Source organism: Rhipicephalus sanguineus, chromosome 2 (genome assembly GCF_013339695.2).
Source record: "Rhipicephalus sanguineus isolate Rsan-2018 chromosome 2, BIME_Rsan_1.4, whole genome shotgun sequence".
In the NCBI taxonomy this organism is placed as follows: domain Eukaryota; kingdom Metazoa; phylum Arthropoda; class Arachnida; order Ixodida; family Ixodidae; genus Rhipicephalus; species Rhipicephalus sanguineus.
In genome coordinates, this window is record NC_051177.1 from 113097171 (window position 1) to 113111008 (window position 13838).

Consider the following 13838-nt stretch of genomic DNA (forward strand, 5'->3'; position numbering starts at 1 on the left):
CCGCCATCCCTTTGTGAAAATATTTTCCCTTTGATAAAGTTGCTTCTCTCTTCGAGAAGTTGCTTCTCTCTTCGAGAGGTCTATCCACCTCTTTGAGCGGTGGATAGACGAGCCGACGAACGCAGCCTAGTGAAGGAAAGAGGGTAATGAGAAAGCGCGTGCAACGCCACCAGCGTTCACAGTTCACTCGTGCAAAACTGCAACGCCACAACCGAATTTCGACCTCTGTGGGATTTAGGGGCCGTTTAAAAGAAAAAGAAATATCTAAGAACATCTGATTCTCCTTTGTCGACACTTGCAGCGCGTTGCTCAAGCACAAAGACGTAACAAATGTGACAGTTGTTAGTTCACGCTTGCCCTGTGCATGCCTGTGCGTTATTTTCGGCCGTCCTTCTTTGTGCTTCAGCGGCGTGCTGCAAGTATCGAGCTGCTTCTCGTTCTTCATCTGACATTTCAATTTCTCGCTATCGCGTTCATTGCATCACCATTACGGCGAAACTGTGACTTTTTTTGACGTTGTCTATAGCGTTATTATTTAAATGAGTGAGAAGCAGTTGTAGGATGTAGGACGTGTATTAGACGCTGCGGACAGGTCCGCGCTGGAATACTGCGCTGAAGGCGAGGGAAAGAAACTTCGCGCAACCTTGTGGTCGGTCAGTTCGCAAATTTTTTTCTCGCGTTATCAGAAAATTAAATATATATATATATATATATATATATATATATATATATATATATATATATATATATATATATATATATATATATATATATATATATATATATATATATATATATTGGATGCGGTGATAAGTGCACGCGCAAAGCAAAAACAGTTGCTGTGACGCAAGGTTGGGTCACGACGGCCCCGGTCGGCTGTTAACTGCTCCTGGCTTTTCCAGGTAGTGCTTGGTTTGGTTTTGGGAAATTTTGCGAAGTTTTGCGAGGAGATGCCTGATTTTGCTAAGATTTCATTGTTTTCATTTTGGGCAAGCACGGGCAGTGATTTTCTAGAAATAATTAGTTATTGGCCAATTATTCTATGGCTATCAATTGGCTACCACAACGTTTCAGTTAAAAACTATAGGCTGCATATGAGGCTTCTATTCCCAACGGATTGTAGGTCACTTCTCATTAATAGCTCAGATACTGATGTTTGACTGGGAGTTATAAATAAAACGTAAGCCTTTCTTCTGCACGTTTTCCAGTTGAATAATATTGCGTGTAGGTAATGAATCCCATATTATCACAGCATTTTCAATCATTGCACGAATTAATGTTTTATATGCTAGCATGCGTACAGACGACGTAGAATAAGCATCGCTTCAGAAAAAAAGTGTTTAGAAGTTACCTGTAATCATGTCAGTATGTTTGTTCCACGTCAGATCAACAGTTATTCATCATCCAAGGCATTTGTTTTCTGCAACTTCTGTTAGCGCGATGCATTTAGTGCCGTACTGATAACAAAGGATTTTTCTTTACTGTTATTTTCATATAGACTGTTTTGTGGTGATTAATTTCCATTTGCCATTCGTGGTACAAAGAAACGCCTTTGTTAAATAGATTATTCTACCTTATTTGATCCCCATCTGGTGATATTTTTGTATATAACACACAATCATCAGCATAAAGCTTTACACTTACAGAAAGGTCGGTTATTATGTCATTTATAAATAAGAGAAATAATAGAGGTTCAAGGACACAATAAACAGGAAGTTAAGCAGAGCAGGAGTGAAACTAATTTTTGTGTGTTTGTGTTGATAATACGTTTTGAATTTTTAAAGATATATTGCAATTTGTGAAGTAATTTTGTAAGAGAAACTTCATCAAATGCCTTTTGAAAGGCCATAAAAATGACATCTAGCTGTTCTCCTTTATTTAGTGCGGCAGCAAAATCGTGTACGGTTTCAACCAATTGCGTAGCGGTTGAATATCCATGTGGAAACCCATGCTGTGGTCTCGTTAGTACTCGGTTTTCATCAAGAAATGTAACGATGTGTTTTGAACTATGTGCTCTAATATTTTACAAGCTGTCGAGGTTATCAAAACTTGTCGATATTTTTTTGTGTTTTGTCACCTGCTTTGTGTAGAGGCTCAAGTCGGGCAACCTTCCAGTCATCAAGTAACACACCTTCGTTCAGAGACCTAGTATACAATACACACAAATACTTTGCGCACCACCCTGCGTACCATTTTAAGAAGGGATTCGATATCTCATCTCGTCCAACAGATTTTTTTACATCCAGATTTAAAAATACTTTAGATACATTTTTTTTTCAGAAATGATGATATTTGATATTGGATGTAGGTTTGCATCGAAGGATAGGAGATGATTATTACCTCTTGTGTACGCACTGCTGAAATAGTTAATAAAAGCCTTACAGGCAACTTCGTCGTCACTCTTGAAGTTTCCCTCTAAATGAAATACGCTGGTAGAGCACGTGCCTGGAGTGACCTCTTTCCCAAATTTCCTTGGACACATCTTAATAAATGACGGTAATTCTTCGTTTAAATACTTTGTTAGTGACGAAAGAATTTTCTTTAATTTCTTCGCGTATATTACAGATCTTTGTTGTTAAACTAGCACTGTTCTCCTTGTTCGATTTTTTTAACCGTTTCAATTTTCGCTTCAGCTGTAATGTCTCTTGTTATCCAGGGATTCTGATTTTCTGTTCCCTTAGTAATTAAAGAGATGAAACGGGGCACACAATCTTGGAATATACTCTTAAAGCAAAGCCACAGATCTTCCACACTACGATTAGCTGCATTGAAATGATCATATTGAAAGGCGAGAACATCAGTTATTGATTCGTCATCTCCTTTCGACAAATTGGGAAATTAATTCTCTACCCTCTGCGGATTAAGTGCAACTCCCTTTAGTGTCAGTACCACAGCCTATTGATCCGATATGTCACTTCTAACCTCAAACGACATACTTTCTTTTAAATTGCCACTCACAAGATATATATCTAGGACACATTTCATCCCCTGACCTATTCTCGTAGGATCAGTAACTTTTTAGGTCAGGTCACATTGAAACATGACGTCGCATATTTCAGTATCAGCACTATTGAAGGCGAAGCTCAAGCGTCCTCCTAGTGTGTTTCGCGAGAAATCCAACAGTGACAGATCTGCCTTTCAATGAAAGCCATTACACATAAATGCCTATAATTTCGGAAAACGTCAATGAACTTTAACACAAAGGCGAACGGTGAAACTGCTTACAGCATTGGAAGTATTCCGTCCCATGTTTTGTCAGACAATTCGGTCTTGTGTGCTGATTCCTGCACTGGCTTTTAATTTTTGCACATGGTTGATGGCCTAGAATGCATACAAAAAGCAAAATTATTGCGTAACCTTTAAAACATGTGACTGCTTTCTAAAAATTGACAAGACAGAGAGGTTTCTCAGTTTCTTCTATAGCGCCTTGAGAGCATCATTAACTGAAAACTCGAGCTCCTCTGTGCCTTTCAAAGCACATACAGCTTAGAAGGTGGTATTGGGCCGAGTTTAATTTACAGACCACACTAACAACGGAAACGCAGACGTACAGACAACGTCAACTTTGGCCTTTAAGTAAAATATTTAGTGAGCGAATCATTTGCTAGCTCAATTATTCCCTTCATTGTTAAGAAGGTAATGATAGAATACGAAAAAAAGATAGCATTTAGCTCAGTCCAGAAACCGAGCATAACGAAAGCGAAATAGGCTTCGATAAGAAAAATTGTGCATGCTTGCGCTAAGCCACACCAGCTTGACACAGCGGCACTGGACGATTCTGTAGACTAATCTGGTTGCTTATGGGTTGCTTCAAGCCCTTAGCTAGGTGATGAGGTTTGTTTTTAGGTTACTTCTAGGTCGTTGCTAGGCTTTAGCTAGTTGATAGTGGGTTGTTTCTACGTTGATGCGCAGCGCAGGGAGGTTCAAGTTAAACCACAGATAGCCACAGACATGACACGCGTGTCCAAACTCCAGAGACAAATCTTGGGCTGAAACCAAGCGCTCGCACCTCTCATACACTCACAGATATAACACATATGTCCAAATCGAGACGGAAACTGGCGCTGAAAACAAGTCTTTGCACCTCTCATAGATCGACGGTAGGGTCGTCGTTGGCGTAGGCCTTCCATCGCTTCGGGGCCTTTTCGCAGCCGCCGTTGCCTTACCCGTTATCTAGTGTTGGGCTAAGTGTTGTCTTCTTTATTTTTAAAGGACCATTGGTGATCAGTGGGATTTACCCAATTTCTGTGGCACACACCTGATAGGCTGCACAGGATAGGCCACACAGGATAGGCCGCAAAGTTACGCTGTCTTCAAGAGCTTCGCTTTTAAAAAGAATTTCGGCAGATTCCACGCAATGTGGGAGTCAATATAATGCGAAACCGTGGACGAGTTCCTCTCGGTGGCTGATTGTTTGGCTTTGAGCTAGGTCTCACAGGGCGGATCTATGTCTTTGCCTGAGGTGATAATACTGCGGTTTAACGCCCTAAAAGCACGATATGATTATAAGGGACTCAGTAGAAGAAGGCTCGGAAAATTTCCACCACCTGGTGCAGTTTCACGTGCACTGACATTGCAGAGTACATTGCACACGGGCCTCTAGCATTTCGCCACCATCGAAATGCGACCGCCGCAGCCGGGATCGAACGTACGACCTTCGGGCAGCGGGTGCGATCCGAGCAGCCTAACCCGAGGATCGACCCGAGGACTGAAACCGCTACACCACCGCGGCGGAATTGACTAAAGTGAGCTGTGTGCATACTCCGCTTGACCAGTCCAGGAACGACGACTATACCAGCTCTTAAAAGTTAGCTTGTGGTTTCGCGTAACGTAGCGTTAGAGCACAAACATCCTAATATCTGGGGTTTTACGTGCCAAAACCGCGATTTATGGTTATAGGCGCGCCGTTGTAGAGGGCTCAAGAAATTTCGACCACATGGTGTTCTTCAACGTGCACTGATATCGAACACTACACATGTCTTTAGCATTTTGCCTCCATCGAAATGCGACCACCGCGGCATGGATTGAACCCGCGACTTTTGGCTTAGCATCCAAGCACCGTAACCACTGTACCAGAGTGGCGGAGCCCAAGCGTTTGTTTTATTGAAACGGGGTGCACGCTATGGTGCCACAATATCCATATCATAAGCTTTCGTTGGCGTATTCCTGCGGGCACGAGTCCCGCTTGACTATTGTATGCTGATTCATAGCAGTAAATAGGTTACATTTGTCGTCGTTACGAGAGCAGAGAGCAAACACTGCAAGCACAAGTGACGTTAGACAAGCACCACCAGAACTAGTGTTACACAACCGTTATCACAACTGCTGATGTAATAGAGTTACGTTATACAACATACATTATATCACATGCAAGTACAGTATACAGTATATGTAGCGCGTTCAGCAAATGAAGTGCGATACTCGGAACGCGTGGCTGCCGGCGTTTGTGTCGCCACCGGTGAGCGTTCGTGAAAGCAAGCTGGTGCATTGTTGTATATGCTGAGGATGACAGTGTTGGTGTCGTATAGATTCAGCATCCGGCCGACAATTTTTAGGTCTGTGGCTTGCGGTGGGCCGCGTGACGCTGTGCGCCACGGTTGTTACACCCCGCTACCTTGCCGCGCGGCCCTGCTTGGCGCGCATGTGTCGCAGACGCAATTTCGGAGGTGCTCCTTGTGCACCCGCGAAAAATGATTTTAATTCCTCTGCGGTGACTGCTAGTATGGCCCAAAGTACCTTAGTGAGTTCTCTGGGCCCGCTTTCCTCGTTTTCCTGAGGACGCAAAGTGCCGTGAGTGCCTCAAATTTCCTCCAAAACATTATGACACGCTAGGGGGCCGCCAAAGGTACAGAAAAAGATAATTTCAGACGCGTCAAACGTGCAAAAGGTACCACGGCGGGAGGCGTGCTTCGAGCAGTGGGGCATGAGAACGCCGTGTAAAATTCATGGCTTTCAGTGCTCCGGCAGCTCCACTGAGCGACGCGGACCGAACGACTGTCGGCCGGATGCAGACTTCACACGTCACCAGCCCTGTCACCCTCAGTGTATGCGACAATGCACCAGCTTGCGTTCACGAAGGCTCACCGGCGGCGCAAACACCGCCGCTACCTACACGTTCCTAGTATTGCGTTTCATTTGCCGAACGCTGTACAGCTGTACAGCATATGTATTACCTATCATACAGGTAAGCCATGCCAATCAATACTGTATAAGCAATCTTGGCTATGGAAATAAATCTAAAAATACTGTCTAAATAGCTTCGCTGGTACGATGTGCCTCATTACATCTACGCAAAATTGCGGCATTTGCATTGGGTGATGTTTTACGTGATGTTTCTGTTTTCTGACATCGCAGAATCACGAATTCCTTGATTTCGCGACGGTGCTCAGTTTCTTTGGGCACTGCAAGCGTAGACTTTAGCCCCTGCGCGTAGAAATTTTCCGGCTTCGTCAGAGAGCATTTTCCATGTTTAACGACACACGGACAGGATACCTTTATCGCGATAGCAATATTATGGACACTCTCGGCAGGTACTTGCCGCCGGCGATAACGTGTCGTTTTGTTTATGCAGAATTAGTTCGCGAGAACATTTTTCCGAAACGCCGGCCGGGGCTCGAACCTGCGATCCCTCGCTCCGCAGCGTGATGCGCTAAGCAACTCCACCACGTAGCGTACCTTCCCCAGCATATATAGTCAAGTGACATGTCTAGAGAGGTCTAGCCATAGTACTACTAGCAAAAGCTTAGCATCGCTAGCAAAACGCTTGGCTTCACTAGCAAAACTTAGCTAGGTCGAACACTATCTCCGCTGATGGTTTCAGCCTTGTGCCACTATAGCAGAAGCTGGGCACTTTTTTCTTTCGGGTATTGCCATAGACTGTCTCCCGATTGACTTCATGCCATTCTCTTGAGCCTTTTGTGCGTAAGCCAATTGAAGTTCTGTTCAATTTGTTGATGAAATGATGCGGTGATAGTCTGGTGTAAATCAGTTTTTAATTGGTCATTCTACGTAGCTTTCTACATATACCAATTACTCTGCGGGCAATGTGCTGGTCAATCAAAACACGGTGAATGTACTGCATCTAAAGTAATGATTGGTACTGCGAAGGCAGAAGACATTCGATGTTTGCGATGGCCTCCGTGATGGCCATGCATACCCGGCGTATTCCTTCAAATAAGGTATTCTATTCGCTACAGTGGTGAAAAGGTAGGCAATCACTGCATAGTCAGCTGCGTTGCGCGGCAATATCGGCCTAATGATATCCGTCAGGAATGTTTCTTACAGTAAAGTTCCATAAATCATTCCGGACCGCATTTGCCACGATCTGGTTCTTGGAGCTTGTGAGGCCTCACACACAATCCTTTGCCGAGAATGTGCACCATACTACTCTAAGAATGAAGTGCTGTCGCGAATACCTATGTACCGCTCGAACTCGCCTATGACGGTTCTTTCTCTCGAGTTTCATGGCAATGAAACATACAGTAAAATAGTTCAGATGTGCGACTAAGCAGTCCTTACGAATTTGAGAGTGCGATTGGAGCCATTGAAGACTGAAACTGCACTCCACATGGTGGAGCCTGCGCTAACTCACCATTAACTGAATGTACACTTCACGATGATCGTCACTTCCTCTTGTTCTCGGATTTCAACATGTGCTTCAACGGCGGTGCACAGTGTCGGCAAAGAACAAATGAGGCTGCTACATCAACGCGAAGCATTTACGGCAGCATGCTGGCTATCGATGGCTCAATAAACGGTGAGTTATATTGTCACGTGGTCGTGACGTCGACGAAGACAACAGTCAGCACGTACGAGATGAAACTGTTTATTTGGCCGAACTTGTGGCCGAGAAACTGAGAACTAGAACTACAGCAATACACGCTGTACAGTGATAGCGGCGAACAGGGCGTCGTCCGTCGATCAACTGACAAGCGGTCACGCGCGTCGGCTTTTATACAGGCGCTATCGAACTTTCTAGCAATATCGCTGGTGGCGGCGTAACCTCTAGAGAAAGCTGGAACATTCGCGTGCGGGGCGCAATCTTAACAAACCGATCTACTACAATCGCGACGCTTCCAGAACACTACTTCGCGGACAGCGTCGAGCGTTGATAACCGTCCCTGCCGGTCACACCCGGATACATCAAAACAAGACGAGAAGTGGGCGTGGCATTGCCCCCCCCCCCCCTCTGAAAAAGCATCGTCCCGATGCTTGTGAGAGAACATAGAAGAGAAAAAAAACAAATGCATACACACATAAATTACAATAACAAACGAAAAAAATAGAGTCTCCAGGCGCGCTAACGCGCGAAAAACGGCTTAAGGCGCACGACATGGACGACTTCAGGTCGCGCTCGGCGCCGCTGAGAGTTCGTAATGCCGTCAGGGACAACCTCATAGTCGAGTGCGCCGAGGCGTCGAAGTACCCTGTACGGTCCGAAGTATCGTCGAAGAAGCTTCTCACTAAGTCCTCGTCGGCGTATTGGCGTCCATACCCATACACGGTCACCGGGTTGGTATTCCATGTGGCGTCGTCGAAGGTTGTAGCGGCGGCTGTCAGTCGTCTGCTGGTTCTTGATCCGTAGGCGGGCGAGCTGTCGTGCTTCTTCGCAGCGCTGTAGGTAGGTGGTCACGTCGATGTTTTCCTCGTCGGTCACGTTTGGTAGCATGGCGTCGAGCGTCGTTGCCGGGCTCCGTGCGTAGACCAACTTGTATGGCGTCATCTGCGTCGTTTCCTGTACGGCCGTGTTGTACGCGAAGGTCACGTACGGAAGGATGGCGTCCCACGTCTTGTGTTCGACGTCGACGTATATGGCCAGCATGTCGGCGATGGCCTTATTTAGACGCTCGGTGAGGCCGTTGGTCTGTGGGTGGTACGCGGTGGTGCGGCGGTGGCTTGTGTGGCTGTATTCCAAGATCGCCTGAGTCAGGTCAGCCGTGAACGCCGTACCTCTGTCGGTGATGAGAACCTCTGGGGCGCCGTGTCGAAGGACGATGTTCTCAACGAAGAACATGGCTACCTCAGCGGCACTGCCTTTGGGCAGGGCTTTTGTTTCGGCGTAGTGGGTGAGGTAGTCGGTAGCCACGACGATCCATTTATTTCCGCAAGTCGACGTTGGGAACAGCCCCAAGAGGTCCATCCCGATCTGCTGGAATGGTCGCCGAGGAGGCTCGATCGGCTGAAGGAAGCCTGCTGGTCTTGTGGGCGGTGTCTTCCGTCGCTGACAGTCTCGGCACGTCCTTACGTAGCGAGTGACGTCGGCGGCAAGGCGCGGCCAGTAGTACTTTTCTTGTACTCGTGTGAGCGTTCGGGAAAATCCGAGGTGCCCAGCCGTTGGGTCGTCGTGCAGGGCATGCAAAATTTCTGGTCGCAGTCCCGAAGGCACAACGATAAGGTAGCTGGTTCGGGCCGGAGTGAAGTTCTTCTTTACGAGGACGTTGTTTTTCAAGGAAAATGATGCCAATCCTCGCCTGAATACTTTTGGGACAACGATGGTCCTACCCTCCAGGTATTCCACTAGACCCTTCAGTTCCGGGTCGGCTCGCTGTCGTTCGGCGAAGTCTTCGGTACTTATGGCTCCCAAGAAGCTGTCGTCATCCTGGTTGTCGGGCGTTGGTGGGTCGACGGGGGCACGATACAAGCAGTCGGCGTCGGAGTGTTTCCTTCCGGACTTGTACACGACAGTAATGTCAAATTCTTGAAGTCTGGGCTCCACCGTGCGAGGCGACCTGAAGGGTCCTTCAAGTTAGCTAGCCAACACAAGGCGTGATGGTCGCTCACAACTTTGAAGGGCCTGCCGTAGAGGTAGGGGCGAAACTTTGACGTAGCCCAGATGATGGCGAGGCACTCCTTTTCTGTTGTGGAATAGTTGACCTCTGCTTTAGACAGCGACCGGCTAGCATAACTGATAACCCTTTCCTGTCCGCCCGTCCGCTGCACAAGGACGGCGCCGAGTCCTATGCTGCTTGCATCGGTGTGAATCTCCGTATCGGCGTATTCGTCGAAATGCGCAAGTATCGGAGGTGTCTGCAGGCGTCGTTTCAGTTCATGAAATGCTTCGACTTGCGCTGTTTGCCACCTGAATTCGACGTCGGTCTTCGTGAGCTGCGTTAGTGGCTCGACGATTCGTGAAAAGTCTTTGACAAAGCGTCTGTAATAGGCGCACAAGCCGAGAAATTGGCGCACGGCCTTCTTGTCGGTGGGTGGCGGGAAAGCGGCGATGGCAGCTGTTTTCTGCGGGTCTGGAAGCACTCCAGTCTTGCTGATCACGTGACCCAAAAACAAGAGCTCCTCGTACGCGAAGCGGCACTTTTCTGGCTTCAGGGTGAGCCCGGAGTTCTTGATTGCTTGAAGTACGGATTGAAATCGCTGGAGGTGTTCGTCGAAGTTCGAGGAATACACAACGACGTCGTCCAAGTAAACAAGGCAAATCTGCCACTTCAAGCCAGCTAATACAGTATCCATGACTCGTTGGAAAGTCGCAGGTGCCGAGCAAAGACCGAAAAGCATGACCTTGAACTCGAACAGGCCGTCCGGTGTTATAAAGGCGGTCTTTTCTCGGTCTCTCTCGTCGACTTCAATTTGCAGTAGCCGGTCTTGAGGTCCATCGACGAAAAGTAATTCGCGTAGTGGAGTCGATCCAGGGTGTCGTCTATTCGTGGAAGAGGGTACACGTCCTTCTTTGTGATTTTGTTCAGGCGACGATAATCGACGCAGAAACGTAGGGTCCCATCCTTCTTTTTCACTAATACCACGGGAGACGCCCACGGGCTGTTGGACGGCTGGATGATGTCGTCGCGTAGCATTTCATCGACTTGTTTCTTAATGGCTTCCCGTTCCCGCGTCGAAACCCGGTAGGGACTCTGACGGAGTGGTCGAGTATTTTCTTCTGTTATGATGCGGTGCTTAGCAAGGGGCGTTTGTCGGACCCGCGATGACGACGAGAAACAGTCCCTGTATTCCTGCAGAAGGCGTCGAAGCTGTTGCTGTTGACGAGCGGGAAGACTTGGGTTTACGTCGAAGGGTGGCTCAGGGATCGTCGTCGTAGCTTCGTCAGAATCTGAAAAGGCAAACGCATCGCTGACGGTCAAGATTTCTTTGATGTATGCAATCGTCGTGCCCCTGTTCAGGTGTCTGTATTCCTGGCTGAAGTACGTTAGCATCACGCTTCCTTTTCCTTCATGCAACCGAGCAATGCCCCTTGCGACGCAAATGTCACGGTCTAGCAGGAAACGCTGATCGCTCTCGATGACACCTTCGATGTCTTCAGCTTTTTCGGTGCCGACGGAAATAATGACGCTGGAACGCGGCGGAATGGTCAGCTGCTCTTCTATCACATTCAATGCATGGTTCCCTGGCGTCGCGCGGGGCGGGAGCGCTTTATCTGAGGTTAGTGTTATCGACTCGGACCTCAGGTCGATGACGGCGCCGTGTTCACTTAGGAAGTCCATTGCAAGTATTGCATCCCTGGAGCAGCTTCGTAGGATTACAAAGCTCGCAGGATAAGTCCGGTTATTGATGGTGACTCTCGCCGTGCAGACACCAATCGGCGTTATAAGATGGCCTCCAGCGGTGCGGATTTCGGGGCCTTCCCAAGCGGTCTTAACTTTCTTCAACTTCGTGGCGAAGGGCCCACTGATGACGCAATAGTCGGCTCCAGTATCGACGAGAGCGCTGACGTTGTGGCCCGTCGATGAGAACGTCGAGGTCGCTAGTTCGTCGTCTTGCGTCGCGGTTGGGTCTCGGCGTCGGGTCACGGCTTCGTTGGTTTGTTCCGCTGCTTCCATGTTGCGTCGTCGGGTCTACTTCGGTCCGCAAGATCTCGTCGTCAGGGGTCTGTCCGGTTCGCGTCGTGTTCTGAAGGTTTCGTCGCGACGTCGTCGTCGTCGGCGGAGGATCTTCGGTAGTTCGTCGTACAGCAACCGCACCTCCATCGGTTGCTGCCCTTAGTTTTCCGGATACGGGCTAGGTGACCGGCCCCGGTTTGGGCCAGTGTACTGCCGGCGGTGCGGAGACATGTAGCGGCCGGGCGACGGCGAGCGGGAAGGTCGTCGTTCTTGCCAGTGTGTTCCGGAGAGGTAGTCGTCGACGTCCCGAGGCTGTTCGCCTGGCTGCGGGCGCGGCGCGTTGACGGCGAATCCTCGAAGCCCCATCTGTCGGTACTGACAGCGGTGGTACGTGTGGCCAGCCTCCCCGCAATGGTAGCAGAGCGGGCGGTTGTCAGGGGCGCGCCAAACGTCGGTCTTCCTCGGCGTGTATCGCTGGCCGGCTGGCGGGCGGTATGACCTCGGTGGCGGCGGCGGTGGTGCCTGGCGGCGGAATTGCTGGGGCGGCGCGGCGTCTTGACGTGGGCGAGGAGGGGGGGCGTTGCGTCGGGCTGCAGCAGCATTGCTCACTGCTTGCAGCTGCGGCTGCGCTGACTCGAGGGTGCCCAGTGCTGGACTTCCTCTCGGACGATGTTAGCAATCGAGGCAACTTCAGGTTGTGGCAAGGGTAATAGCTTGCGCAGTTCTTCCCGCACGATCGCTCGGATCGTTTCACGCAGGTCGTCGGAGCCGACGGCATGAGCAGCTGGGCTGTCTTGAATCGATCGGCGATTAAACTGGCGGTTGCGCATTTCCAGCGTCTTCTCAATGGTCGTCGCCTCAGAGATTAATTCTTGAACTGTCGAGGGTGGGTTCCGCATCAGCCCAGCGAAGAGCTCTTGTTTGCCCCTCGCATGAGCAACCTGACTTTCTTGTCCTCGGGCATGGCTGGTTCAGCGTGACGGAACAGTCTGGTCATTTACTCTCCAAATATGGCGACGCTTTCATTTGGAAGTTGTACCCGCGTCTCTAGCAAGGCTGCGGCCCTTTCTTTTCTGACGACGCTTGCAAACGTCTGCAGGAAAGCGCTGCGAAAGGCGTCCCAAGTTCGAAGAGTGGACTCCCGATTCTCGAACCAGGTCCTTGCTGCGTCTTCAAGGTAAAAGTAAACGTGGCGCAGCTTGTCCTCGGAGTCCCAGTTGTTGAACACTGAGACCCTTTCGAAGGTCTCGAGCCAGGTTTCCGGGTCTTCGAATGACGACCCGCGGAAAGTTGGCGGCTCCTTGGGCTGCCGGAGAAATATCGGCGCAGGCTGCACGGGGTCGGTCATCGTCGCTGCGGTCGGTGTTGGTACCTGGGGCTGTCTGGTGCTTTCTGGAAGGAGCCCGTACTCTGGCTGCAGTCCCTTCTGCCTGCGGCTTGTTCGACGATCCGGGTTTTCTTTGCCGTCGTCCTCCTCGCGGCTTGGGCTTGGGTCAGCGCTTCGCGGGGGCGTCCGGATCATGGAAGAAGCAGCACCTCCACCAGATGTCACGTGGTCGTGACGTCGACAAAGACAACAGTCAGCACGTACGAGATCAAAAAGGTTATTTGGCCGAACTTGTGGCCGAGAAACTGAGAACTAGAACTACAGCAATACACGCTGTACAGTGATAGCGGCGAACAGGGCGTCGTCCGTCGATCAACTGACAAGCGGTCACGCGCGTCGGCTTTTATACAGGCGCTATCGAACTTTCCAGCAATATCGCTGGTGGCGGCGTAATCTCTAGACAAAGCTGGAACATTCGCGTGCGGGGCGCAATCTTAACAAACCGATCTACTACAATCGCGACGCTTCTAGAACACTACTTCGCGGACAGCGTCGAGCGTTGATAACCGTCCCTGCCGGTCACACCCGGATACATCAAAACAAGACAAGAAGTGGGCGTGGCAATATTGACTTTGGCCTTTGGAATCATTACAGAAAGTAAACAAGATTCATCTCGAAAATTGAAAAAAAACGCCAGGCCTGCGCTGATACCGCAGCACAGTCAC

At 49.2% G+C, this 13838-nt stretch overlaps 1 protein-coding gene across 1 annotated transcript in view; it reads right to left on the minus strand.

Annotated features, from left to right (window-relative positions):
• LOC119383539 (uncharacterized) overlaps window positions 1-13838 on the minus strand; it is a 63051-nt gene that overhangs the window by 21811 nt on the left and 27402 nt on the right. The window contains exon 4 of the mRNA XM_037651749.1: window positions 3226-3321. Coding sequence (XP_037507677.1) covers window positions 3226-3321 — 96 coding nt within the window. The remainder of the gene's footprint in view (window positions 1-3225; window positions 3322-13838) is intronic.